The following is a 23,918-nucleotide window of genomic DNA, read 5'->3' as shown; positions in this document are numbered from 1 at the left end:
TCTATAGCGAGAACTACTACTTAAAGTGCGAGATAATCCCTCACTTCCTGCTCTGTCAAGCGACGGAACACGGGCTCTGGCGTGAGGCCTGTATTGACCAGCGCTTTGGTCGCCTGGCCCACAATCCCGATCTCGATTGTCTTTTCTGTCATTTGGCCCTCGAACCCTTCCTTGAGCGTAAGGATCGCGGTGTGAATTGCGTCCTCAAGCGAGATATCGTCGCTATACCGCTTCTCGAGGAAGGTTTTCGCGTTGGTCATGTTCTTGCCAATCGCACTGGCTTTCCACATGAAATAGCTTCCGCTCGGGTCCACCTGGTAGAGTGCGGGCCCACACGCGTCGTGCCCTGCAATAAGAAGCGACACGCCAAAGGGACGCACACCACCGCTCTGGGTCGCGTCCTGCATGATTGTCGCGATCTCCATGGCAAGAATCTTGGTCGGTGGGTATTCGCCGTAGACCTTCCAGTAGGACTGCGCAATCTTGCGTGCGCGCGCGAGCAGTATCCTGAAATCGGGGCCCATACCAGAGTACACGATTCCAATGTTAGGGCACACGACGGCGACCTTTTCTGCCGCAGCGTCGTCCACCAAAGGCGATGGCACACGCTTTTCCGTCGCAATCACGACAGCATTGGATGCTTTGATACCAAGACTTGTCGTACCTTGGTTCACTGCCGCAAGTGCATGCTCAATCTGCACCAATTTCCCGCTGGGGGAAAAGGTGGTGAGCGAGAAACTGTACGCGCCTTCGCCTGCACCTGCGCTCATCGTGAAGGTACAGCGACGCTGCGACGCGCGGCCTACCGTTGTACCACGTGATATTAACCTTGACTAAAGCGCTACGAAAAACGGCTGGTAATGATCTGGTCGGTCTGTACGTTGCCTTCGATAAGCTGTGGTAAGTCGCGTGTCTTTTACGTACATCCTGTAGCATTTTCTTGGGAACACTCCAGTCCTTGAACAGGTGGTAGTTGATGTTGTTGTTGTTGCAGTAGGTGGCCAAGTCGTTGTCTTGCTTGTCCTTTACAAAGAGCACGTCTGCATGGCGTGCCGCGGACATGTCCGAAATGCCGTCACCGGCAAAGAAAAGAAGTGGCGAGTTGGCCATCTGGCGGTAGGGGAGAATGCTCAGCGACTTGTCGTGGCCGAACGGGTTGTCGGGGTGACGGTAAACAATTTCCCACGTTGTGCCCTTCTGCTCAGGGTCGGTAAACCGGACTTGGTTCGAAATGATGTCAATCTCATGAGCATCTTTCTCGCCGATCAAATTAGAGAGGATCGAGCGGAGAATAGGCTCCATGCCGGACGAGATAATAATCACGGGAACGTCGTGTGATTTCGCATATGCGTAAAACTCCTTGAAGCCAGGGTCGAGTTTCACGTCGCGGCGTACCAGCTCTTCCATCTCCGACAAGGGCCGCTTGACAGACTGCATCATCTCGCGGAAACCCTCGCGGAAGTTTTTGCGCTCCGCGACAATGTCGTCGTTGATCTTGCGCCGGTTCTCGTAGCCCATGCCCACAGTGTCGACCATGTGGTCGTTCGAGTCCAGAAGCGTGATGGTACCATCGAAATCCGTCAGAAACACGTACTTGGCGTTGCCGTACTTGAGTTCCTCGGCCATGGTGAAGCGAGTCGAACAAGTCATGCCGTCCCGCGCGTGAATTCTCCGGCTCGCGTCGCTGACTAAATTTGGCACTTCCTCTCCACGTCTGTGCGCGATGGAGCGTCGGAACCGCCGAGCGCGCTTGTCGTCTGCGTACGACGGGATTGGCCGAGCGCTGACCTCGCGCAAGTTTTCCGTGATTGGAAATTACACGCTGCAGCGGTCCATCGGGCAGGGCGCGTATGGAAAAGTGCGCATGGCGACGCACAGATTGACAAATGCACGCGTTGCAGCAAAACAGATTCCCAAACAGCACGTCGCGAGTCTCACACGGGAAATCCATCACCACCGCCGACTGCATCACCCAAATGTGCTGCAGCTTTATGAAGTTATTCAGTCTGAATCGTGCATCTGGATGATGACAGAGCTGTGCGAGGGAGGTGAGCTGTATGATTATATTTTAGCGCGTGGCTCGCTGCCGGAGGCAGAAGCGCGCAATATGTTTGCTCAACTGTGCCTAGGCGTTGCCTACATTCACGCCAACGGCATTGTGCACCGCGATTTAAAACTGGAAAATATTTTGCTCGACGCGGCACACCACATCAAAATTAGCGACTTCGGCTTCACGCGCGAGTACGAGCGTGGTGAAATAATGCTTACACGTTGCGGCACGACCGCATATGCAGCACCAGAGATGCTAGCGGGACTGCGCTACCACGGGGCGGAAATTGACATTTGGTCCTTGGGCGTGATTTTATTTGTTTTGCTTTGTGGCTATTTACCGTTTGACGACGACAACGAGGCACAGATGCGGTGGAAAATTATCCATGAGCCCGTCGAAATACCTCCGGGACTGTCCGCAGAAGCGCACGATTTGCTCACCCAGCTGCTTCAAAAAGATCCCACACGGCGGTGCTCCATTCGTGCGATTCTCTCGCATTCCTGGTATACAGGCACAGCCAAACCTTCTGCATGCGACACAGCGTCGTGCCCTTCATCGCCTCGGATACCAGAGCGCATGGATTACGTGGCCATGTTGAGCAATCCCGTGTACGAACCGTTTGAAAGCGTGCACGAGCAGCAGCTGTTTCAAACCTTGCACACGCTTGGTTTTGCTGTTGGCCAAATTCGTCACAGTGTCATGACCAACGCGTGCGATGCAGCCGGCGCTTTGTGGTGGCTTTTGGTGCGCAGGAAGGGTGCGAGCGCAGCACGGGCCCACACAGTCCCGGCTTTCGAACTGTACACCACGCTGCCTTTTGCAGAGACATGCGAGACACCACCGACTCCGCCGCTGCGCCAGCAATCGCTCATCACTTACGTCACGTCTTGGCTGCGTACGGACCGCAGCTGGTGGCAACCGCCTGCAGGACCGGAAGCGCTTAACTACGACGCCCAGGGAGACGAATTGTCTTCTGGCGCTTGCGACTCTCGGCAAGCTTCGCCGAGCCCACTAACGAATACCGCCGAGCCCAGCGGCATGGACACATGGCGCGCTGCAGATTTGCTGCAGCATACACAGACCCCCATGCTGCGGCGCACGTCAAGCACGGCGAGCCGCAATTCATTGCACCGCGAACCCAACGTTGGAAGTAGGCGTTCGCGCCGTGTCTCGCTCGGGAGCTCGTTCAGTCCGCCAACAACTCCTCAAGTTGTAGACGGGCCACTAAGCCGCGCATTATCGTGGAACTCGGCTCGTCGTGCACATAGCCGGCAGGGGTCCTGGAACGTACCCAAAGAAACCTCTTCAATCCGCGCACACGTGTCAAGGCGGAGTAGTCTGCATGCACCCGGGACTGTGGCACAGAAAAGAAGTGCTTCTATGGCGAGCGATTCGTCGGACAGGGGCCGCGATGAGCATCTTGCAGCTGCATTCCATCGCCAGACGAGCATATCTACCATGTCGGACACGAAGCAAGAAAACGCTTTGTTCATTGCTCGTCGTACCTTTTCCCCCTTTAAGGGGCCGCTCCCACTGCCCGACACAGAGCCGAAATCACGAGCGCCGCTTCCTCGTAATCCTGCGCATATTCAAGGCGCGCAATTAGAAATCGTGCCTCCAAGTATGGCGCCGTCCTCGCGCGATGTGTTTTCGCAGTCCAACGAAGACGATTGGATTGATGAGGAAGTACATTATGCGGGCGGAATTGGACAGCTGGGCACGGCACAAGCGCCCAGCAATAGGCGCAGTGCGCTTGACAGTCCCAACCCTTTTAGCGTGCAAAGGCCATGGCGAGAGGCTCCGGTAGCGTTGGCGTCCGCAGCGAGTGCTACGACAGGTCAGCCGATGCGTGGGATGAATTTACGGCGCGAAGTGCCCGCTGCGGTGATTGAGGAGGAAGAGGGGAATGGGGAGGAGACGGATGCTGAGAAAGAGGCAGGATAGTGACATAGCGCTAATGCACATAGCACCATCTTTGCAGGATGAGAATACCAAGTGCAATTGGAGCGTACTACAACGCAAGGGCATAGCAATGTTGCAGCGACAAGCGCTCACAGAAAACATGGCATTCTCGCAAGCATCTAATGACAAACTGTACGCCAATATTCATCAGGAAACACTGCATCTTGACTAGAAAAGTACAAAACACAATTCGTCTTTATCCACGCAGGCTACCAACAATGAAGGCAAGCGCCAAGACAAGCAAGACAAGCTTCTTGACACTGCAGCGGCGCCAAAGACACTGGCGTTAAAATCCATTACAGCTTAGTACGTACTTGTTTCGGCACGCCGCGGTCGAGCGAGGTGTTCGATTCATTGGGGTTCTTGGGACGGCCAAAGAAGGCAGAGTGCGAGAGCGTGTAGCGGAAGAGAGCGAGCTTCCGCGGTGTGTACGGGGGGTACCTCGAAGACATGATGGCCTCTACAACACGGCCAAGAATACCATTCGCAGGCTCTTCAACGTACGCACGCTGGTGGCTAAAGGTGTCGAACCCGTGCTTGCCGTGGTATGCACCGTAGCCAGAGGGACCGGTACCACCAAACGGCAGTTCGTTAATCACGTACTGGAGCAGCATATCACCGCGCACAGCAGAGCCAGAGCGCGTGTACGTCATAATATACTCTGCCGTGGCGTCATTAGCAGTAAAAAAGTAAAGCGCAAGCGGCTGGTCGCGCGCATTGATAAAGTCGATCGCCTCGCGCACATTGTCGACAGGGACCATGGGAAGCACAGGACCAAAGATCTCATCATCCATCGTTGCATCGTCAGGGTGCACATTCTTCAGCACCGTCAAAGGAACAAACTTCTCGCTTTCCTCACTGTACTCTGCACCGCCCATTACAATCTCACCTTTGCTCTGCGAAATCAGGCTCTGTACACGCTTCCAGTGGCGTTCGTTCACGATGCGACCAAAGTCGCGCACGTCCTTGGTCATCGACGGCCAGTATTCCTTGGCGGCTTGGACGAGCTCCGCGGCAAACCGATCCTGGATGCTGCGCTCAATCAGGATGTAGTCCGGAGCAACGCAAGTTTGTCCAGTGTTGTACAGTTTAGCCCAAAGAACACGGTGTGCAGCAATCTTTAAGTCTGCTGTATGGTCGATAATTACGGGCGACTTGCCGCCCAATTCAAGCGAGACGGGGCACAGCCACTTGGACGCCTTGGCGGCGACAATGCGACCGACGTTTCCGCTGCCAGTGTAAAAGATGTGCTCGAAGCGCTGATCGAGAATGGCAGTGGACTGGTCGATGGCGCCATTGACCACGACCGTCGTCTCGGGGTCCATGTACTTGGGCCAGAGGTCTGCAATGAGCTGCGCACAGTTTGCAGAAAGCTCCGACGGTTTGAGCACCGTCGTGTTGCCCGCCGCAATTGCACTAACCATGGGGCCTATCTGGACTGTGATGGGGTAATTCCACGCACCCATGACAAGCACGGTGCCCTTGGGGTCCTTGTTAATCTGGGTAGTGTGTAGCATGTATGCAGCGCCAGCCTTGACCGTTGTCGGCTTAGCCCACTTGTCCAAGTTCTTGACCGTGTCCACAATCTCGTTCTTAATCGAGATAACCTCGCCAAACACGGTCTCCATCGCGGGGCGACCCAAATCTTTGCGAATCGCTTCAACGAACGCCTTTTCATTGTCATGGATCAGGAAGTAGAGCTGCTTCAGCTGCTTCTTGCGGTACTCAACGCTGCGCGTCTTTCCGGTAGCGAATGCTGAGCGGAGATTCTCAACGATCTGCGGGATCGCTTCAACAGGTGTGTTTTGCAGCACGGCTGACATGGTGGGTGAATGGGGGAATGCGAACCGGGCCTCCACATACACTGTCTGACCGGTGGGGCCGGTGGCGTCTTTCAGCTACTGCATTGTTGTGATTGGCCCGTTTAAGTCATCCTGCATCTCCTCGGAGCTGGAAGAAGTGCTGCTGGAAGACGAGGCTGGTATAGTAGGTCCTACGTACATAATGTAGCACGCGCGCTTAGCTCATCACTCTTTCGAATGATCAACTGCGTGTATGCATTTTTGTTATTTCAATGCAACGGCCATGAAGCTCTGCACCATTCTTTTCCCTCATAGCTTTCCTCAAATTTTCGGGCGTGTCAAACTCAACCAGCGCAAATCCGCGCGATACACGTGGGTACTTTTGACGTCGCATGACGGTAGCTTTCGTGAGAAAGTACGGCGCAAATAGCTGCACAAGCGTGTCATTGCTCACGGAAGCTCCGAGGTTGGATATATGTGCGGCGCGATCTTGGGTATCCGCAGCACCGCGCTTTTCACAATCAGCAGGTGTGCTTTTAGCGTCTAGCGCACCCGTTTTTGTGGTATTCATTTTTGCATATACAGGCACAGTCTCGCGCGCTTCGTCATAACCCATGCTACGAGGCGCTTCGGCAATTCGGGCAGCGAGCTCCTTGTACGGTTTTGCGGTCATCGGCTTAAACGCTTCTTCCGTGTTAAGCCGCTCTACAGCACGCTTTGCTTGCTCAGCAGCAATAAATGATACACGCCCATAAAGTTTGTGCTTGCCTTTCCGCATGGTCAGCTGTATTTCCTTTCTGCACGTCAGTATGCGCTACTCAACATACACAGATCCCAAGCGTCTAAATAGCTTTTGCAAATCTATCATGGATTCCGTCATGGGTATATTGTTCACAGATATCTGCTAATGAGTGCGCCGCCCGTGCACGTACCTCGGTGTAATTTTCTGGCACGCTCGGACGCTCATCGTCTATGTGGTGCATAATCGCTGGTGCTTTCGCTTTGCGAGACCGCCCCGATTTTTTTTTTGCGCACAGGGTTCGCGCGCAGAAAACCCCGCAATCGAGGGTTGTGCCATGTGTTCAGGAACAACCGTACGTAGCCTGGGCGTCCGTCTATCGGCTAACCCAAAGGCCAAAACCAAAGCACGTGACCGAAGTTTGAGATGTAGCCGACGTCATAGTTTACTTGAGGTGGCAACAGGTGCGTCTGTCTGCGTGAGGACAGTCACTCGTTGGGTTTTTGTTGTAGACACTGCTTTCTTTCCACCGATCTCGCTGTTTTCTGCTGCGGGAGCACCGATTTGGTCGCGTCGAAAGGTGTGCCCTGACCAGAATTTGAAAGTCACGGCTTCGGCGCTTGCCCAACCAATTTTTTTTATTGCGTGGGGTTTTTGTCACCACGTTCAGATTTCCACGCTTGTTGAGATCCACCTTGCTTAGGGTGCTTTTTAAAAAAACCCAGGCAATCTTGTGTACTGCGTTTTGACCGGTGTAATGAGTAAAGGATGAAAATCAGCAATGCTAACTCAAACATGAGATCAACAGTGAATGTGGCTCATGTAGACGCGGTGCCTGTATCGCACCCGAGCACGGTAAACATGATGCGCCCAGCTGTGCCGGCGATGAACGAAGTGAATAATATCTCCTCACCAACTGCCATTGGTGCGATACCTTCGCTGACATGTTCAGCCGAAGTAATACCCAACAGTGTAGCTACGAGTGCAGCGCCGTTAAGGGCGGGTGTATCGTCTACGTCTGCCTTTTTGTCGCTCCTCCCTAACAATCCAATTACGCCTGCACCCCTATTTACGCCCATTTCGGGAATCAATATGTCTGCGATCAGCACGGCCAGCGTGTTTGCATCCGTCGCTGAATCTATGCCAAGTTTTTCTCCCAGTATTAATGCACCTACACCCACGGCAGTGGAACGATCGTTTGACGCTGTTTCGACAGCAGAGGGCGAACCAAATCGGCCCCGTACACCGACCCGAGCGACCGATGCGGAGCCAGAGGCGGACACCGAGCACCCAAACAAGCATTCTTCTGCGAACGGTGCGACTGCTGTCGGTGAGATCGGTGCAGCTTCGGGACTTTACATGCTAAGCCAAGCGACAAAAAACGAGGAACAAGAGATGGAACGAAATGGCCTCAAGGAGCATCAAGAAGTACCGTACCGGGATGATTCTCTGGGCATGTCAGAGTTTGCCGAGGGCGATCATGCAAGAGGCGAACAATCTGACACCGAAGACGAACCTTACACAAAACGGCGCAGCTTTTTGGAACGAAATCGACAGGCCGCGCACAAGTGTCGACAGCGCAAAAAGGCATGGCTTGTTTCTTTGCAAGCAAAAGTTGAGTATCTGCAATCCGACAACGAGTCGCTGCAAAGCACTGTGGAAGCGCTGCGCTCCGAAGTCATGTACCTCAAATCGCAACTCATGCAGCAAATACCTTCCCAGCTGGAGGGCGAGTCGAAGGATACCATGGGCGAGACTGGCCGCACTGTGCATAACGTTGCGTACCCATCAATAGGCGTTGACGTCTCGGGCTCATTTGTCGGGTACCAGTCGCAGCCGCATATCCCAGCGTCTCTCATGGCGCATCTGCCCACAGTAGGACCCATACCTGGAACGCAGCCGCCGCATATTCCCACACAGACAATTGAACGTGCGACTGGTTCCAACGCTTCGTCTGGTTCGCTCCCTGCCTATCCCGCTTCACACACGATTCCTCGGATTGCGCAAATGCCAGCATCACAGCCATTTATCCCGCAATATGCCTCACCATCAAATCAAGGATTTGCACGCACGTTACGAAGGTCAGAGTAAAAGGGACAACAATTTTTTTCCAGTAGCTGTATATACCCCTATCTGGACAATTGAATTTCACAGTCAACGCAAACGTTATTTATATAACTAGTGGGAATCATACGCTACTTAATCTAGAGGGTCGAGCCCGTCCTCCTCCATGTCAACATCGTCCGCGTCCATAGCATCTGCGGCAACGATTGGCTCGTGGTTTGCGTGCACTAACAGACCGTTGCGGTCCTTGTCAAACGTCACACGGATCTCGGCATCTTCGTTGCGGATCTCGCCACGGAGAAGTAGAATACTGAGTGGGTGCAGCAACTGTTCTTGAATGGCGCGTGTCAAAGGACGAGCGCCCATGGTAGGCGAGTAGCCAATGCTTCCGAGCCAGTCTTTGGCAGGCCCAGTAACGTCAAGACGCGCCTTGCGGCCATTATCATTGATGCGCTTTTGCAGCTCCTTGAGACGCACATCAACAATATGGCGCACATTGCTCCGTGAGAGTTTGCGGAAAATGACCGTACTGTCAATGCGGTTAATAAACTCGGGAGGGAAGTGGGCGGCAATTGCACCCTGGACCAACTGGCGAGTCTCGGCATTGATGTCGTCCTCGGACGAATCGTTGATAAATGCCGAGCCCAAGTTACTCGTCATGATAATAATAGTGTTGCGGAACGATACCTGGCGCCCCTGAGAGTCTTGCAAGCGACCCTCGTCCAAGACCTGGAGGAAGAGCTGTACAAACTCGCGCGCAGCCTTTTCGATCTCGTCAATCAAGACGATGGAAAACGGACGGCGACGCACAGCCTCGGTTAAGACACCGCCCTGATCATGGCCGACATATCCAGGCGGCGCCCCGACAAGACGCGAGATGCTATGCTTCTCCGAGTACTCGCTAGCATCAATGCGGACCATCGCGTCTGGATCGTCAAACATATACGTGGCCAGTGTCTTGCTCATAAGCGTTTTGCCTGTACCCGAAGGACCGCAGAACAAAAAGCTTGCAATGGGCCGCAACTGGTTCGAGAGGCCACTGCGCGAGAGACGAATGGCTTGGGCGACTGCCTTCACGGCATCTTCCTGGCCAATGACTTCGCGGTCCAAGATCTTTTCGAGCTTGAGCAATTTCTGGCGCTCGCTTTCGAGCATGCGCGAGACGGGTATACCAGTCCAACGGCTGACAATCGACGCAATGTTCTCGCTCGTAACCGAGTTTGCCGCGTTGGTCCTGCCCTCTTCCTCGTCCTTGCGCTCCTGCTCCAAAAGATGCTCGAGACGCTTTTCCAGATCAGGGATGGCATAGTAGGTTAGGTCACTTGCCGTCGCTAAATCATAGCGGCGCTCAGCATCCTGGGCTTTGCTGCGCAGCTCGTCAATTTTGCGCCGCACATTGTTCACCTCGTCGCCCTTGGCCTTTTGCGCTTCAAAGTCGGCCTTGAGGGGTAGGAGTTCTTCCTCGAGCGACTGAAGATCTTTTCTTGTTTCTGCCAAACGCTCCTTGCTCTGCGGGTCTTTTTCGCGCTCCAAGGCATGCATGGCAATCTCGAGACGCAGCTTTCGGCGCTCTAGTGTGTCAATCGGCTCGGGCACTGTTTCGCGCGAGACAGTCACGTCTGCACACGCCTCGTCGACCAAGTCAATCGCTGCATCAGGAAGCTTGCGTGAAGTTAGGTAGCGCTTGGCAAGCTGAGAGGCTGCAACAATAGCAGCATCCATAATGCGCACGCCGTGGTGAACTTCGTATTTTTCGCGGATACCACGGAGAATGGCAATGGTGTCCTCGACTGTAGGCTCTTCCACAAGAATTTGCTGGAAACGACGCTCCAGCGCGGCGTCCTTTTCAATCGACTGGCGGTATTCGTTCAGCGTAGTCGCGCCAATGCAGCGCAACTTGCCGCGCGCAAGCATGGGCTTGAGCAGATTGGCGGCGTCCATGCCATTATCGCTGCCTTGGCCGGCCATCATAAGGTGCATCTCATCGATAAAGAGAATGCAAGGAGTGCCATCGTTAGTCATTTTCTCAATGTCGTTGAGCACGGCCTTGACACGCTCTTCGTATTCACCCTTGTACTTGGCGCCGGCCATGAGCGAGCCCATATCGAGAGCAAAGATTTTTCCAAGCAGGTTTGGCGGTACGTCGCGGTTTACGACGCGCTGCGCAAGGCCTTCGACAACCGCAGTCTTGCCTACACCCGGCGAGCCAATAAGCACGGCATTGTTCTTTGTGCGACGCGAGAGCACCCGGACGACGCGGCGGATTTCGTCGTCGCGGCCAATTACAGGATCAAGCTTGGCTTCCGCGGCAATTTCGGTAAGGTTGGTGCAGTACTTGCCTATCGCATCGTAGCCTGCCTCTGCAGTCTTGGAGTCGATATGGCGGCCACCACGCGCCTGGTTGATAGCGTTGCGCATGAGCTCAGGGTTAGCAAGGCCACATTCCTTGAGAATCGATGCAATTGTGGGATCTTCAAGGAGTGCAAGCAAAAGATGGTCCTGCGCAATAAAGCTGTCACGCTGCTGCGACTTGAGGTTCTGTGCTTGCTTCAGCACCTTGTTGGTCGCGCCAGAGAGTGTGACATCATCCGGCGCGGGCGATTGCTGTGGAATCTTGTTCAACGCAGCTCGGAGCTTTTCTTGAAGCTTGCGTGGATCGACGCCGCATTTTTCACAGATGCTCTTGAAAAGCGACTGCGACTCTTTATTAGTGCTTTGGGCGCCGGTAGAGTTGTTCGTATCATCGTTCAACAGTGCCAATGCAATATGCAAAGGTGCTAGATGAGCGTGTGCATAGTCTTGGGCCTGCTGAAAAGACTGGCCAAGGCTATGTTGCGCTCGATCGGTAAATTCAAATCCAGACATGGGGTTTGGGTTAGGGTCGCACGCCCATTTATACTGCACGCACTAGTTTGTCGGCCCGTGCGAGACTTCATTTCACGTGTGCCAGCACGGCCCAGCACGTTCGATGCGTTTCGCTAATTGCCACGTGGCATCTCCACAAGTGGCGCCGCGTGTGGGCGTGGCTTGGTTCGGCGATGAATGCGCAGCTGCTCAGTACGTTGGGGAGCGCTTATCCTAACGTGCAGATCCATTTGCAAGGGACACGCCAGAGCGCGTAGGTGGTACATTGGAGAATGCATGCGCGAATTGCCTTGCATTTAACGGAAGCAAGGGGCTGTTCGCAGGAAACTATCTTGCGGTAGGAAGAACCGACGGGCTGGTTTCTGTTTGGGATCTCGAGACGCGCACGGTTCTGCGCTGGTACGGCGCACATGTAAAAACGGTAACGAGTGTGAGCTGGTCGCCGTATAATCGGTACTTGGTCTCGTCGTCGCTCGATTGGAACGTCAACATTTTTGATCTCGCGACGAAGCATGGGCGTTGTGTGCGTACGCTTCGTTTCGACGCGCCCGTAACACAGGCCGTGTTTTCGCCACATACAAGCCGGCTTCTGCTTGTAGTATTTGAATCTCGGCAAGGCCTCCTTGTCGCGTTTCCCTCCGCGCAAGACGTATCCACCAAACCGCGTCGCATACCCCTTGGACAGGGCACGAAAGTGCACGAAATGATTTCCTCGGCGTGCTTTACTCCCGATGGCAGGTGGGTGGCGGCCGGCACAACAAAAGGTGGCATTGCACTATTTGATACCCAAACCGGCGCTCTCGCTGGCGACGCAGTGTCGGTCGGCGCTTCTTCGATTCGGCAGATGGGCTTTGACGCGACAGGCAAGCACCTTGTTGTGAACATGAATGATCGCACGATCCGCACTTTTCGCGTCGTATACCGCAGTCCTGACGACATGGAAGTAGACGTACTGTGCTCCCCGCTTGAGCTCACGCTCCGCCACAAGTTCCAGGATCTGGTGGGCCGTACTCCGTGGAACGGAATTGCATTCAGCAGCGACGCGGAGTATGTGATGGGCGGCGCGTCGCGCGATGCGGCGCACAACGTGTATATATGGGATCGCGATAGCGGCGTGCTTGTCAAGATTTTGGAAGGGCCGCGCGAGCCGCTGCTTTTTGCCCAATGGCACCCATTGCAGCCGCAGATTGCTTCTATTGCATCCTCGGGCGATGTGCACCTTTGGTCGACCAAGGCTACGGAAATTTGGAGCGCATACGCACCCGGATTCGAGGAGCTCGAAAAGAATGTAGAGTACGAGGAGCGCGAGGATGAATTTGATTTGGAGGACGAGGCCGTACGGAACCGCAAAAAGCGCGACGAGGAAACGGGGTTCGTAAACATTTTTTCTACTGGACCTGCGTCGGACGCCATGATTGTGCAGAGCCTGGCGCCCCCGCAGCTCTATCGAGCGCATTCCAACCTGGAAGCGTGGCTGGGAAATGGTCCATGCCCCACAAGTCGCTTCGTCGACGACGACGATCAGGTGCGGTTTTTTATCCCCCCGCTCCTGGAAGAAAATGTTGCGTAGTACGCAGCTTAATCGTACACTGGCGTAAGCGTGTACAGTACATACCATGAATAATTCCGTACCAAAACGTCCACCAAAGCAAAAAGCTGAGCATATTGTCTTGCGCGCCGCCAAGCAGAACCCATTTGGCGAGCAGGAATACGTAGCGCACCGTCGACGGCGGTTTGCGCAGTTGTGCGGCCTTCGAGGGCACGAGAAGGTCCGTCGGATCCGTCACGTTAGACGGCATTTCCAACATAAAGTATGCTCGTGGCCGCATCCCTGTACGCACGGCGAGCAGCATTACATTGACAAAAGCAACCGAGCACAGAAAGAAGGCAAAGCCTGCCAGGTTTTGCAGACCCAGCACGCCAGCAATCGCGCCGGCCGTTGAAAGCGTTAGCGAGCGGTATGAATATGCTTGCGCAATATTAAACGACATATTCTCGGGATCCCATGGCTGCGTCCACGGCGTTGCGTCCACTCGCGCACCGACAACCATGGCTGGAGGCAAGCGCTGCGCCGCGCCTGTTCCTCCACGTGACTGCCGCTGCGCCGCCGCTTGCCATGCAGCGATGAGCGTCGTGACGCTGGAAGAGTTCCTCGAGGTGCGTGCGGAATGTTTTCTGACCGCAGCTCTTAAATGAGGAGCAGTATGTGGCGCACACACTCTCACGCTAGGTATCTCGATCTAAACAAGCTGCGTAATTATGCTCGGCATGGAATCCAGCCGCAAGTGCGGGGCGAGGTGTGGCTTTACCTGCTAGGCGTGCTTGCTGCGAACAAGAGTCAGGAGATGACAACTGTGCGAAGTAAGTTTTTGGAGTACGAGAGTTTTAGCAAGCGGATCCCCTCGGTCGAAAAGTTGATCCGCACCGAAGTGCTGCGCTACTTTCGCCAGCGCTTCCACGTACACAAAGGCAGCCCCGAGCGCTTCGGCCTCTCTGTCATTCGCGGCCCCCGGTCGGAGCGGGGGAGCTATGGAGCGCCAAAGAGCGAAGCTGCCGTGCTTGATTGTTTGTCCTACCCGCGGATTCTGCCCTCGACGCAGTACGGACTGCTGATCATGCGCTCGAATCCACCCCTGGACGATACGCAGGCGGTGCACGCACAGCGGCGACTCTCGCAAATTGTAGAGAATGTGCTGTGTGCGTATTTGAATGGGCAGATCGGCGTGCAAATACGCGAAGAAGAGCATACACTACCCGAGACCAAGCACGACGAAGACTATGCGTCCCTGCAGCACCAGATCGAGTCACGCATGCCGCACGCCTACCAGTGGGCACCGCAAGCGAGCGTCGTGCCTGGAACAAGCATTGTAGACTTTCACCCCTCGCTCGTGTACCTTTGTGTCCCCTTTGCAATGTGTGTGCGCGCAGAGGCCGGAATTTACTTTGCATTTGCTCGACTTATGACCATGATCGGTGCGTATTTTTCCCGTGCTCACCGCAGAGGATTACAATCGGGTGCATCCACTGCCGCACCGTGTGGCTTCATTTCTCACTCTTTTTCGCACGACGCTCCCCGAGCTGCACACTTACTTTGAGGCCGAGGAAGTCGACCTGGTCGCTGTGGCCACCAGCTGGCTCCAGCACCTTCTTGCCCGCGAGATGCAAATGGACGATTTGATGCGACTATGGGGTTCGTTTCGCTTCTGCTCACACTAGATACCTACTTTGCCGTGCCCGACTTGCTCGATCTGCACCTCTACGTGTGCCTTGCGATCTTAACGAATTGCAAGGATGCACTCGAGGATTTGGACCGATCAGAGACGACGAGTATGCTTTTCTCACTACCGCCACTCGATGTCGACCGCGTACGTACTTGCACTTCTTACACACAGATCATTAGCGACGCGACCAACATCCGCCTGTCCTTAGAAAACGACCAATTGTACGAGTAATGTCCGTGCGCGTGGCTGTCCACGTGGCAAACAATGTCGACGCAAAGTGTTCCTTCTCCCACTAATCGGGGGCTTTGCCATGCACCGTTTGGACGGCCAGGCGCCGCTTGCGAGCGCACGTAGCTCGCGTGCAGGATCAACTAGGCCGCAACATGCACATGGCCTTAACGGTGCTGCTCAACTGGCGGAAGAGCGTGCGCTGGGCGAGAGCCAGTCTGAGGAGGCCACGACAACGCGCACGTCTGCGTCGGAGAGCGAGGAGCGCACCCCGGCCGCAGTTGCCTCGGAAATACGCGAGCGGCTTTCGCTCGCAGCGGAGCGCAGACGCGAAGGCGCAGCACAACAAGCCGCGCCACAGAATACAGCGCGCACGGCGCGAGGGGGCGACGAGCCGAGGCCGCAAGGCGCACGCGCACTTCCTCCAGTGCCACCCGTGGCTGCTGTAGGGCGCCCGGCACCTCGCGTGCGTGGTGCACACGCGGCGCCTGCCAGAAGCCAAACCGAGATGCCCAGCGCGCGGCTGCGGGCGTCTGCTTCGCGCGAGGCCGCGTTTGCTCGCCTGCAAGAGCAGGTCCAGGATATCGAGCGTGCGATGAACGATACGACGCCATCGCCGCCCATTGAACAGCATGCAGCGCCGCGCGAAGATGCGCGACAAGACACTGCGCCCGCTGCGCCCGCACAAGAGCGTTCCGAGCAGCCTGCACGTACGCGACGACGCGAATCGCGCCGGAATCGGCGCTCCAATACCTTACTTGCTACACTTTCGCAGCACACTCACGCAGGTCCCGGCGCGCTGCTGCCCTCACTGTACGGCTACTTTTCTGATGAGCCTGCACCTACAGCGCTGCGCCCCGCTGCTGGCGCACGAGCCGCACAGTCCGGCGACGGACAAGCGCACGTCAACACAAACGCACCTGCGCGTATGCACCCCGACGTTGCCGAACGCATTCTTGCGAGCGGTCCGAGCATTTCCAACATTGAGCCCGCTGCGAATGTGCTGCTCACGCCCGGCGCTGGAGCCCGTGTGCACGCTGCCAAGCTGCGTAACAGGCATGTCCAGCCCGGCTCTGTAGCCTACGCACCTGGTGTGCTATCCAACATTGCTGACACGTCCCCCGCGCACGACGCGCAACTATCACGTCGGTTCGAAGAAAATGCAGTGCTTTCTTTTTTGTGGCGTCTCGACAACAGCACACAGTTTTTAGGCGAGCTGCGCAAGGGCGAAAAGAAGCACGAAGGATGGAATATGCGCCCGTTATTTGGCAACGAGCAGTGGCTCCTGTCTCTTGCAGCAGTGCCAGACCACACGCTCACGGTCCATCTCACGAACCTTGCGATGCCTTCCGTCCCATTTTCTGCCGCACTTTCGGCGCAGGTCATGTTTGGCATTCGTGCGCCTTCGCAGCTGCTCCGCATGCCGCGCATGCTGGAGTCTGAGTACCTTTGGCGCGTGTTTCTCCCGTACACATTTTCCCAGGACAACACCACCCTTTCCTCCCCTGAAATCCCAAACTTGGATGAGCTTTTGAGTGACCCAATGATTTGCGCAAGCGATGCATTTGAGCTGGTCGTCCAAGTTGCGTGCGGCCCCTCGGTCCTGCCCGAGCGCAGCGCCGAGCCACAAAGCTCGATTCGCCTGCCATTTGAAACGAGCGATACGGTGAATGTGCCGCGCTCCTTGGTCCAGTCTTTGGGCAACTTTGTTGACGATGCGAGCACTGGCGACTTGATGATTATTGTGCGCGAAAAAGGCATCCAGCAGCTTCCTTCGAAAGAGCTCGCGGAGAGTGTGGGCCTCACGTCCTTTGTCCAGCCGTGGCCCACCGGCACGCCGATGCCCACCAACGAGCTCGACGAACCCGCGATGTTTGTGCGCGATCGCGTTCTTTGGGCGCATTCTGCCATTCTCCGTGCGCGCAGTGAGTTTTTCGCCACGATGCTCGATTCGAGTTTCAGCGAGAGTCTCCAGCACGATACGAGCACGAATGGCGGCCGCACGCACGACGCGTTTCGACGCCCGTACCGCGTTCTTCGGATCCCCGACGCGGATTACGTCTCCATGTACTGGCTCCTGCGCTACCTTTACACAGAAGACGTGCAGTTGCTAAAAAAAGAGGATATCCAAGCGGTAACTCTCGACGACCACTGGATTCTCGGCCAAGAATCCAGCTCGACAAAGCCGGATTGGAAATGGCGCAGCATCGAGATGCCCAGTGGCCTAGACGATTCGATGGGCGATGAGGAACTGAGCTTTTCGCGCTACTCGCAGTCGATTGCGCGGACACCAATGCAGGTTGGCGCGACGTCCAACCCCGTGCTTTCTGACATGTACAATGCACGCCACGTCGAGGTGGCCATGGGCTCTGACGGCGGCACACTGCAGTACAAAACGGAAAAGAGCGAGCGCGTTATGCCGCGCTCGCAGTCTGGCATGCTCTCCAGCACAGTCCCGAGCCAAAACAAGTCGGATCCGCACCCACACCCTCCGATGCTGCCTGTATCGCCGGCGTCGGCATTGTCAATGTACCGCCTGGCCCATCGATACAATATTTTGCCGCTGTGCGACATTACCAATGCACACATTATTGCGCAGCTGACGCCGGAAAATGCGACCAACTACCTCTTGTGCACCGCGCTCTTCGACCAGCTGCAATTCTCTATCCAAACCTATATTTGTGCGTACACTCCATGCTAACAAAAGTCGAAAACTGGCAGCACGTATCCTCCAGCAAGGAGTTTGAACTGTGCTGCGACGAAGTATCTGCCGGCGAATGGGGACCCACCGCCGGCCGTGCCCTGGCGTCGCTCATGCGAAATTTGCGCAGAGCCAGTTCCATCGCGGGCGCTTAGGAAATAGAACGTGCATGTAATTCCTCGATTCCTAGGGCGTCCCTGAAAAGCGTCGCGCGCTCGGTCGGTGTGAAGCGACACCATGGGCATTCTCAGCAAGGAGCTGGTCGCGTCATTTGGGGGTGCAACCTTCCTCTTGAAGCTTGTAGGTACGCGGTATCCCAAAGTGCGCTTCTATGCCAATTTCATCATCTACATGACGTGCATGGCCATTTGCAGTATCCTGGGCGTGGTCTACTCTATCCTGCTGAGTCTCGTCGGCCGGCGATACAACACGCAGTGGTGGGTTGCGCGCTCATTTTACAAGATGATCAGCTCGCTGCTGGGCATACGCATCACGGTGGATGGCGAGAAGAATTTGGACCACCGCCCGGCCATTGTCCTCGGCAACCACCAGAGCATTCTCGACATCTACTACCTCGGCCGCATATTCCCATCCAATGGCGTTGTGATGGCCAAGAAGGAGCTGCGCTGGGTACCGCTGCTGGGCCAGTTCATGGTCCTTGGTGGAAATGTGTTCATCGATAGGCAGAGCCGTGCCAGTGCGCTGAGGACCATGAAGGAGGCGGGCCAGCACATGCGCAAGCACAAGCTTGCACTTTTTGCTTTCCCGGAAGGTACGCGCTCGCACACGCCCGTGCCGGACTTGCTAGACTTTAAGAAGGGCATTTTCCACCTTGCGATCGAGACGCAGCTTCCCATCATCCCGTTGGTCTGCCAAAACTACCACAACCTTTATGACAGCTCCACACGTATGGAAGGTGGTAATATTCGCATTTCTGGTACGTATGCAACTACGCTAACATACAGTTCTTCCCCCGATCAGCACCAAAGGATGCACGGTCAAGGACACGGACAGGCTTATAAGCACTGTCCGCAACGCGATGCTTGCCCGTGCAAAACAACTTGGATCCGTGCCGGCACCCGGAGAGCCTCAGCACGGCGCTTCCAGTGCCGCACTGAAACCAAAGATGTAGCGCAATAGGTCCGACGTGCTTTGCCCCATAACTTGGCCCGTGTGTACGCGCGTGTGGAGGTCGTGAAAATACGCGTGACCCCACCGCGTCGGTCGCTTCTCCTTGCACCATGTGGGGCGCTTTGGCATCTGTAGTGGCTGTCGCGCTGGGTGCGCTAACGTTTGCATCTGCGCGCTCATCGGTAGCAAGGTACTATTTGAACTCGTCGCTGTACGTTTTCTCGATGGGCCTCAGCAGCACACTCGGGATTGTGTACTCTGTCATGCTCAGCATCGCCGGCAAGCGTTTGAATACAAATGCGTGGGTCGCCGCGACGTTTTACTTTCTCATTCATCACTTAATCGGTTTTCGTATCACTATGGACGGCGAGCAATACCTGGAAGAGCGCCCGATTATCCTTGTGGGCAATCACCAGAGTGTGCTGGACATCTTTTACCTCGGCAAGATCATGCGCGAGCGCACCGTGATTATGGCCAAAAAGGAGCTTCGTTGGGTTCCACTGCTTGGCCAGTTTATGATGCTCGGCGGGAACATTTTTATTGACAGAAAGAGTCGCGCCAGCGCAATCAAGACCATGAACGAGGCCGGCGAATACATGCACAAAAACAAGATTGCCCTGTTCGCGTTTCCCGAAGGCACGCGCTCGCACTTTGCCGTGCCCGATTTGCTCTCGTTTAAAAAGGGCATTTTCCACCTGGCAATTCAGACCAAGATCCCCATTGTACCTGTGGTTTGCGAGAATTACTACAGGCTGTATGATAGCAAAACACGCTTTGATCCCGGCAACATTCGTCTTTCCGGTACGTTGCTCCTACACTAACATCAGTGCTTCCCCCGATCAGCACTGAGGGCTTTACCGAGCAGAACCTGGACGCTTTAATGAGCAAGGTGCATCGCGCCATGCTTGCCAAGGTACACGAGTTTGACGTGCAAGCCGATCAGTACGACGTGCAAAGCACCATGCACCCCTCGCAGCAGGCCCAAACGAGCTGGCAGGGCGGCGTCTCTGGCTTGGCTGCACGCATCATTGGTGACGGCGGTCCTGCGCACCATAAAAAGCTGGTCGACAGGGTCGCCACCGAACAGCGCGACCACCAAACGGGCAAGGGACAGGCCCCGAGCTCCTACGGCCTCGTCTCCGCCGCCGCGGCAAATTCGTAGCCAACAAGGCAGCGTACTGTATCTATGTGGAGGCGGCCATAGTGTTTTCTCGACTTTTGCATCGATGCAGTGGGCCGTGTACATAGCATGCGCGCTTGTGTTTAGCATGCTAGCGCGTGCAGCCGTGGATATCTGCGGTGTAGCGCCTGACCAAGCTGTGCTATACACACCGCTACCATCCTCGCTCCGGGACGCGGTCCCAATGTGGAAATGCATTGGGACCGATCAAATCATCCCGCTTGATCGCATCAATGACGACTACTGCGATTGCGACGACGGATCGGACGAGCCAGGCACATCTGCGTGTCCAAACGGCTGGTTTTACTGCCACAACGAGGGGCATATTCCCAGCTATATCCGGTCCAGTCAAGTGAACGATGGTGTTTGTGAGCCGGCGTGCTGCGACGGCAGCGACGAGACGGACGGCAAGACTGTCTGTCCCAACGTCTGCGCAGCGATGAACAAGGAAATGCAAGCGCGCCTTGCGAATGAGAGAAAGGTGCATCGCCGCGGCGCGAAAGTGCGCCAAGGGTACGTTGGCAAGTTTGTCAAGGACAAGGCTGCAACGACAGCGGAGTGTGCGCGCATAGGCACGGAGCTCCGTGCCGCTGAACTGAATCAGCACGCGCTACGGGAGGCGATGGAGAGTGCAGAGGAGCTTAGTAGTGGGCGCGAACAACGCAAGCGCGCTAGTCCTTTGTACGAAAGCATAGAAACGCGCAACGAGGCCATTGCTGCTCTGCGCGACAACGTCGATGCAGTCGCTGGCGAGCTTATGGCTGTGGGACGTATGTTGGAGCGAGTCATCAAGGACGAGAAGGAGCTGGAAGGCGTGCAAAGTGCGTACAAGATCTGGCTGGGCCGTACGTTTGATGGCGACGACGAGCGCGAGAGGAGTCTGCAGGAGAAAGTGGATATCATGTTGCAAAAGCTTGAATTTAGCCGAGAAGACCTCACTACCTTGGTCGAGCAGGACACGCTTGCTCTTTTGGATGGCGCGCCGAATTTAGGATCCAACGCAACGGAGCCCCAAAGTCCGATGCTCGATATTGCCGCTTACCTCCCCGATACGGCTGTGCCGTTGTATCGGCGCATCGTTGCATGGATTTTGGATATGCTTCTCAAGCTCGGTCTCATTTCGCACGCGCAAGTACCCGACTATTCAGGCGGACTTCGCGCTGCGCGCGACGCGCATGAAAAGAGTCAGCAGCATACGCGGGATTTGCGCGTCGCGCTGGATGACCAGGAAGTGCGTTTGCGTAAACTGGATACGCATGTCGGCCGCGACGGCGAGTTTTATGCTTTGCACGGCGAGTGTATTAAGACGGACACTGGCGACTATACGTACGAGCTGTGCTTTGGCGAGTCCACCGCACAGATATCGAACAATGATCAGTACACATTTAATTTAGGGTACGTCGCCGCACGTCTAACAGCAGCCGCTTTAGTGGGTTTGATACTGCATATCCACTTGACGACAACCGGCGGTACCTTACGCTTTTTTACAAGGATGGGCAATCGTGCTGGAATGGACCGCCGCGCAGTACCAAGGTGCGTTTCTGGGCCACTGACAGCAGGTCACGCTCGAATGCGGTGAGCGGAACGAGCTTGTGGACGTGTATGAGGCTGAAAAGTGTGCCTACACCATGCATGCCAAGACGCCCGCCGTGTGTTTCCCAAAGCCACCGGCGGACGGGGTGGTTCATAACGAATTGTAGACTACCTAGCGCTAGTTGTTCACACGAACTTCGTGATCGGGCTCCATCACTTCGCTTTTGTTAGTGCTTCAGGTACATACATGTTATTGTGTTTCCCGTCCTTGACCGCAGCGTACAACGAATCGGCGTACTCGGATGGGATCTGCGCGGAGAAGCCGCGCAGAAAGTCGGCATTGAAACGCTGGCGGATAGTCCCTCCGCGCTTCGTGACCTCCGCAACGTAGTTGTCGATCTCTGACGCTGGCGCGCTGGCCTTAAACATGCTGTTGTGAGCGGTACGCAACGTACAGCACAAAAGGTTTCGTCGTCATGGGGCGAAGCGCACAGACGTGGTGGTGATGACTAAGCTACAAATGCTTCCGTGCGCTCGCGCGGATTTTCTGGTCGAAGCTAGGGGACGTGATCGGGTCGTTTGGCTGCCGGAAAGGGTTCATGGATGCCTGTATAAGTCGACGTGCAACGTACCTTGACCCATAATTCCCATACATCCATCAGAAAGTTGCGGATGCCGTCCTCATGCATGTGCTCGTGCAGCACAATAAACTTTGCGTCTGTGGTCAGCGCGCTGCGCAACGTACTTCCCGGCACGAGAAATGCCGACACATTCCAGTCGCTTATTTTGTCCAGTTGTTTTAGGTAGCTAGGGTAAGTGTGTAGGCGTACGTACACTGCATTGTCCAAAAACTGCTTGTCCTCTAAAATATCCAAGGATCCATGCGCAATCATCTGCAGCATATAATGATCGCCCACCTGCGCCGATGTAGCTGCACTCGCTTCATCCATGGGCGTGTCAAAAGTGGGCATGTGCGTGCCTGGGCGTGTGTTGCCAAAACTACCAGTCAGTGCGCCGAGCGCATTGCTGAACCCAAAAATGCTAGACGGACGCGCGGAATCGCCTGAAGGCATTTCTGCCGCTGGTGCGCTACCTGGCGTGCTGGAACCTGCAGGCGCAGCAGGTGGCCGCATGGTGAGGTCCACCTCGTACAGCAGATTATCGCGCGTGCCGACAATACAAAAATAGTACGGCATAGCGCAGGGTGTGGAGGTGTGGAGCGTGCCGCTTTATGCATCCACCGCAGGATGCAAAGCGCGCGCGGGTGCGCGTAATGGAGCAACTGCAAGACCAAATCCGCCATTTACACGCCTTAAGTGTGGCACATGGGCGGGATCAGCAGGCTGCGTTGCATGCACTGGACGTGGAGCAAAACGCAGTGGACGAGGCGCTGGCGCGCATCGAGATGGACGCACTGCCGGTGCCGGCCCAAGGCGAGGGCATGCTTTTGCGCAGCGAGGCACATGTGCGGTACAGCCTGTCGAATGTATGTGCTTCGCTTTCCACTATACCACTACTTGCCGTGCACGCCATGGAGCGTAGACGCACACGTGCATTGCTTTCTGCGCCGCACTGGAGTGCCCAGGACGTGGAAAACCTGCGCATTGCCGTCGAGTGCGAGCGGACACGCGCCGAAACGCTGCGCCAATCGCCGGCACTTGATTGGGATGCCGTTTCCACGCACGTACCGCACCACACCGCAAGCGACTGCCGCACGCGATGGACATTTCACGAGCAGCCCAGCCTGAACCACGCACGTTGGAGCGGCACGGAGAAAAAAGCGTTGTTGGCGCACGCAGCGCCGGAGGACCCTGGCTTTTCCTGGGTGGGTGCCGCATCGGTGCTCCATACGGGACGCACAGGCTACAGCGCGCTGGAAACGTACCAGCGTAATACAAAGCCGACCGTGGCATGGTCGCCATCGTTGGACGATGCACTGCTTGCCACTGCGAAACAAGTCGGTCCCGATTGGCGTAACGGTATGTACGCGCTTTGCTCACCACAGTCGCGCGAAGCATGGGCTTTCCCGTTTCGTATGCCTCCGTGTGCCACCAGCGGCACAGCAAGCTCAAAGCGTCTGGACTCGTGTTGGGCCGCTGGGGCTCCACGGAAGACGCAGCGCTGCGCGCCGCTGTTGCTGCGCACGGCACGGATTGGAAGCGTGTGGAGATCGAGGTGCCTGGACGGAGCGGGCAGCAATGCAGAGAGCGGTGGGTGGGCCGCCTGGCAAACATTCCCGAAGGCGAAACGCAAGCGACGCGGCGTGCTTGGCTGCCGGAAGAAGATGCGCGGCTGCGCGCTTGTGTACATAGGTGCAAAACGTGGGTCGAAGTGGCCCGGTACGTCGGGAAGCGGTCGGACAAGATGGTGCGCTACAAAGCCACTGACATTAGGTACGCGAGCGATGGCTGCTATTGAAACGGCGCGACGAGGCGAGGCAGG

General features: G+C 55.9%; 15 protein-coding genes across 15 annotated transcripts; 9 read left to right on the top strand and 6 right to left on the bottom strand.

Annotated features, from left to right (window-relative positions):
- Positions 1–20: 20 nt before the first annotated feature.
- Positions 21–770, bottom strand: PRE8 (proteasome endopeptidase complex; the record flags this gene model as incomplete). Its single annotated transcript, XM_056207586.1, has 1 exon — positions 21–770. One exon carries the CDS (start codon positions 768–770, stop codon positions 21–23), a length of 750 nt encoding a protein of 249 aa, XP_056063561.1.
- Positions 771–841: 71 nt separating this feature from the next.
- MVES1_002763 (uncharacterized protein) lies at positions 842–1,626 on the bottom strand (the record flags this gene model as incomplete). Its single annotated transcript, XM_056207585.1, has 2 exons — positions 842–895; positions 925–1,626. The coding sequence occupies 2 exons, from the start codon at positions 1,624–1,626 to the stop codon at positions 842–844; spliced, it is 756 nt and encodes a 251-aa protein (XP_056063560.1).
- A 97-nt stretch (positions 1,627–1,723) lies between these two features.
- MVES1_002762 (uncharacterized protein) lies at positions 1,724–3,994 on the top strand (the record flags this gene model as incomplete). Its single annotated transcript, XM_056207584.1, has 1 exon — positions 1,724–3,994. One exon carries the CDS (start codon positions 1,724–1,726, stop codon positions 3,992–3,994), a length of 2,271 nt encoding a protein of 756 aa, XP_056063559.1.
- Positions 3,995–4,308: 314 nt separating this feature from the next.
- Positions 4,309–5,835, bottom strand: MVES1_002761 (uncharacterized protein; the record flags this gene model as incomplete). Its single annotated transcript, XM_056207583.1, has 1 exon — positions 4,309–5,835. One exon carries the CDS (start codon positions 5,833–5,835, stop codon positions 4,309–4,311), a length of 1,527 nt encoding a protein of 508 aa, XP_056063558.1.
- A 1,513-nt stretch (positions 5,836–7,348) lies between these two features.
- Positions 7,349–8,644, top strand: MVES1_002760 (uncharacterized protein; the record flags this gene model as incomplete). The annotated part of the gene is made up of 1 exon (XM_056207582.1): positions 7,349–8,644. The coding sequence occupies one exon, from the start codon at positions 7,349–7,351 to the stop codon at positions 8,642–8,644; it is 1,296 nt and encodes a 431-aa protein (XP_056063557.1).
- A 108-nt stretch (positions 8,645–8,752) lies between these two features.
- Positions 8,753–11,482, bottom strand: MVES1_002759 (uncharacterized protein; the record flags this gene model as incomplete). Its single annotated transcript, XM_056207581.1, has 1 exon — positions 8,753–11,482. One exon carries the CDS (start codon positions 11,480–11,482, stop codon positions 8,753–8,755), a length of 2,730 nt encoding a protein of 909 aa, XP_056063556.1.
- A 173-nt stretch (positions 11,483–11,655) lies between these two features.
- Positions 11,656–13,052, top strand: SWD1 (chromatin binding protein; the record flags this gene model as incomplete). The annotated part of the gene is made up of 2 exons (XM_056207580.1): positions 11,656–11,674; positions 11,707–13,052. The coding sequence occupies 2 exons, from the start codon at positions 11,656–11,658 to the stop codon at positions 13,050–13,052; spliced, it is 1,365 nt and encodes a 454-aa protein (XP_056063555.1).
- Positions 13,053–13,606: 554 nt separating this feature from the next.
- MVES1_002757 (uncharacterized protein) lies at positions 13,607–14,934 on the top strand (the record flags this gene model as incomplete). The annotated part of the gene is made up of 6 exons (XM_056207579.1): positions 13,607–13,639; positions 13,668–13,684; positions 13,713–14,455; positions 14,484–14,672; positions 14,699–14,847; positions 14,875–14,934. 6 exons carry the CDS (start codon positions 13,607–13,609, stop codon positions 14,932–14,934), a joined length of 1,191 nt encoding a protein of 396 aa, XP_056063554.1.
- A 79-nt stretch (positions 14,935–15,013) lies between these two features.
- On the top strand, positions 15,014–17,632 carry MVES1_002756 (uncharacterized protein; the record flags this gene model as incomplete). Its single annotated transcript, XM_056207578.1, has 1 exon — positions 15,014–17,632. The coding sequence occupies one exon, from the start codon at positions 15,014–15,016 to the stop codon at positions 17,630–17,632; it is 2,619 nt and encodes an 872-aa protein (XP_056063553.1).
- Positions 17,633–17,869: 237 nt separating this feature from the next.
- SLC1_2 (1-acylglycerol-3-phosphate O-acyltransferase) lies at positions 17,870–18,764 on the top strand (the record flags this gene model as incomplete). The annotated part of the gene is made up of 2 exons (XM_056207577.1): positions 17,870–18,569; positions 18,598–18,764. 2 exons carry the CDS (start codon positions 17,870–17,872, stop codon positions 18,762–18,764), a joined length of 867 nt encoding a protein of 288 aa, XP_056063552.1.
- Positions 18,765–18,873: 109 nt separating this feature from the next.
- Positions 18,874–19,925, top strand: SLC1_1 (1-acylglycerol-3-phosphate O-acyltransferase; the record flags this gene model as incomplete). The annotated part of the gene is made up of 2 exons (XM_056207576.1): positions 18,874–19,564; positions 19,591–19,925. 2 exons carry the CDS (start codon positions 18,874–18,876, stop codon positions 19,923–19,925), a joined length of 1,026 nt encoding a protein of 341 aa, XP_056063551.1.
- Positions 19,926–20,031: 106 nt separating this feature from the next.
- On the top strand, positions 20,032–21,643 carry MVES1_002753 (uncharacterized protein; the record flags this gene model as incomplete). The annotated part of the gene is made up of 3 exons (XM_056207575.1): positions 20,032–21,338; positions 21,365–21,476; positions 21,503–21,643. 3 exons carry the CDS (start codon positions 20,032–20,034, stop codon positions 21,641–21,643), a joined length of 1,560 nt encoding a protein of 519 aa, XP_056063550.1.
- Positions 21,644–21,689: 46 nt separating this feature from the next.
- MVES1_002752 (uncharacterized protein) lies at positions 21,690–21,954 on the bottom strand (the record flags this gene model as incomplete). The annotated part of the gene is made up of 2 exons (XM_056207574.1): positions 21,690–21,906; positions 21,932–21,954. The coding sequence occupies 2 exons, from the start codon at positions 21,952–21,954 to the stop codon at positions 21,690–21,692; spliced, it is 240 nt and encodes a 79-aa protein (XP_056063549.1).
- Positions 21,955–21,990: 36 nt separating this feature from the next.
- Positions 21,991–22,672, bottom strand: TRS20 (TRAPP subunit; the record flags this gene model as incomplete). Its single annotated transcript, XM_056207573.1, has 4 exons — positions 21,991–22,083; positions 22,109–22,194; positions 22,222–22,283; positions 22,311–22,672. 4 exons carry the CDS (start codon positions 22,670–22,672, stop codon positions 21,991–21,993), a joined length of 603 nt encoding a protein of 200 aa, XP_056063548.1.
- A 77-nt stretch (positions 22,673–22,749) lies between these two features.
- Positions 22,750–23,894, top strand: MVES1_002750 (uncharacterized protein; the record flags this gene model as incomplete). The annotated part of the gene is made up of 2 exons (XM_056207572.1): positions 22,750–23,455; positions 23,482–23,894. 2 exons carry the CDS (start codon positions 22,750–22,752, stop codon positions 23,892–23,894), a joined length of 1,119 nt encoding a protein of 372 aa, XP_056063547.1.
- Between the last annotated feature and the right edge of the window lie 24 nt (positions 23,895–23,918).

This window comes from Malassezia vespertilionis, chromosome 5 (genome assembly GCF_029542925.1).
Source record: "Malassezia vespertilionis chromosome 5, complete sequence".
Classification (NCBI taxonomy): domain Eukaryota; kingdom Fungi; phylum Basidiomycota; class Malasseziomycetes; order Malasseziales; family Malasseziaceae; genus Malassezia; species Malassezia vespertilionis.
The sequence above is the reverse complement of the archived record's forward strand: the minus strand, read 5'-3'. Positions and strand labels throughout refer to the sequence as shown.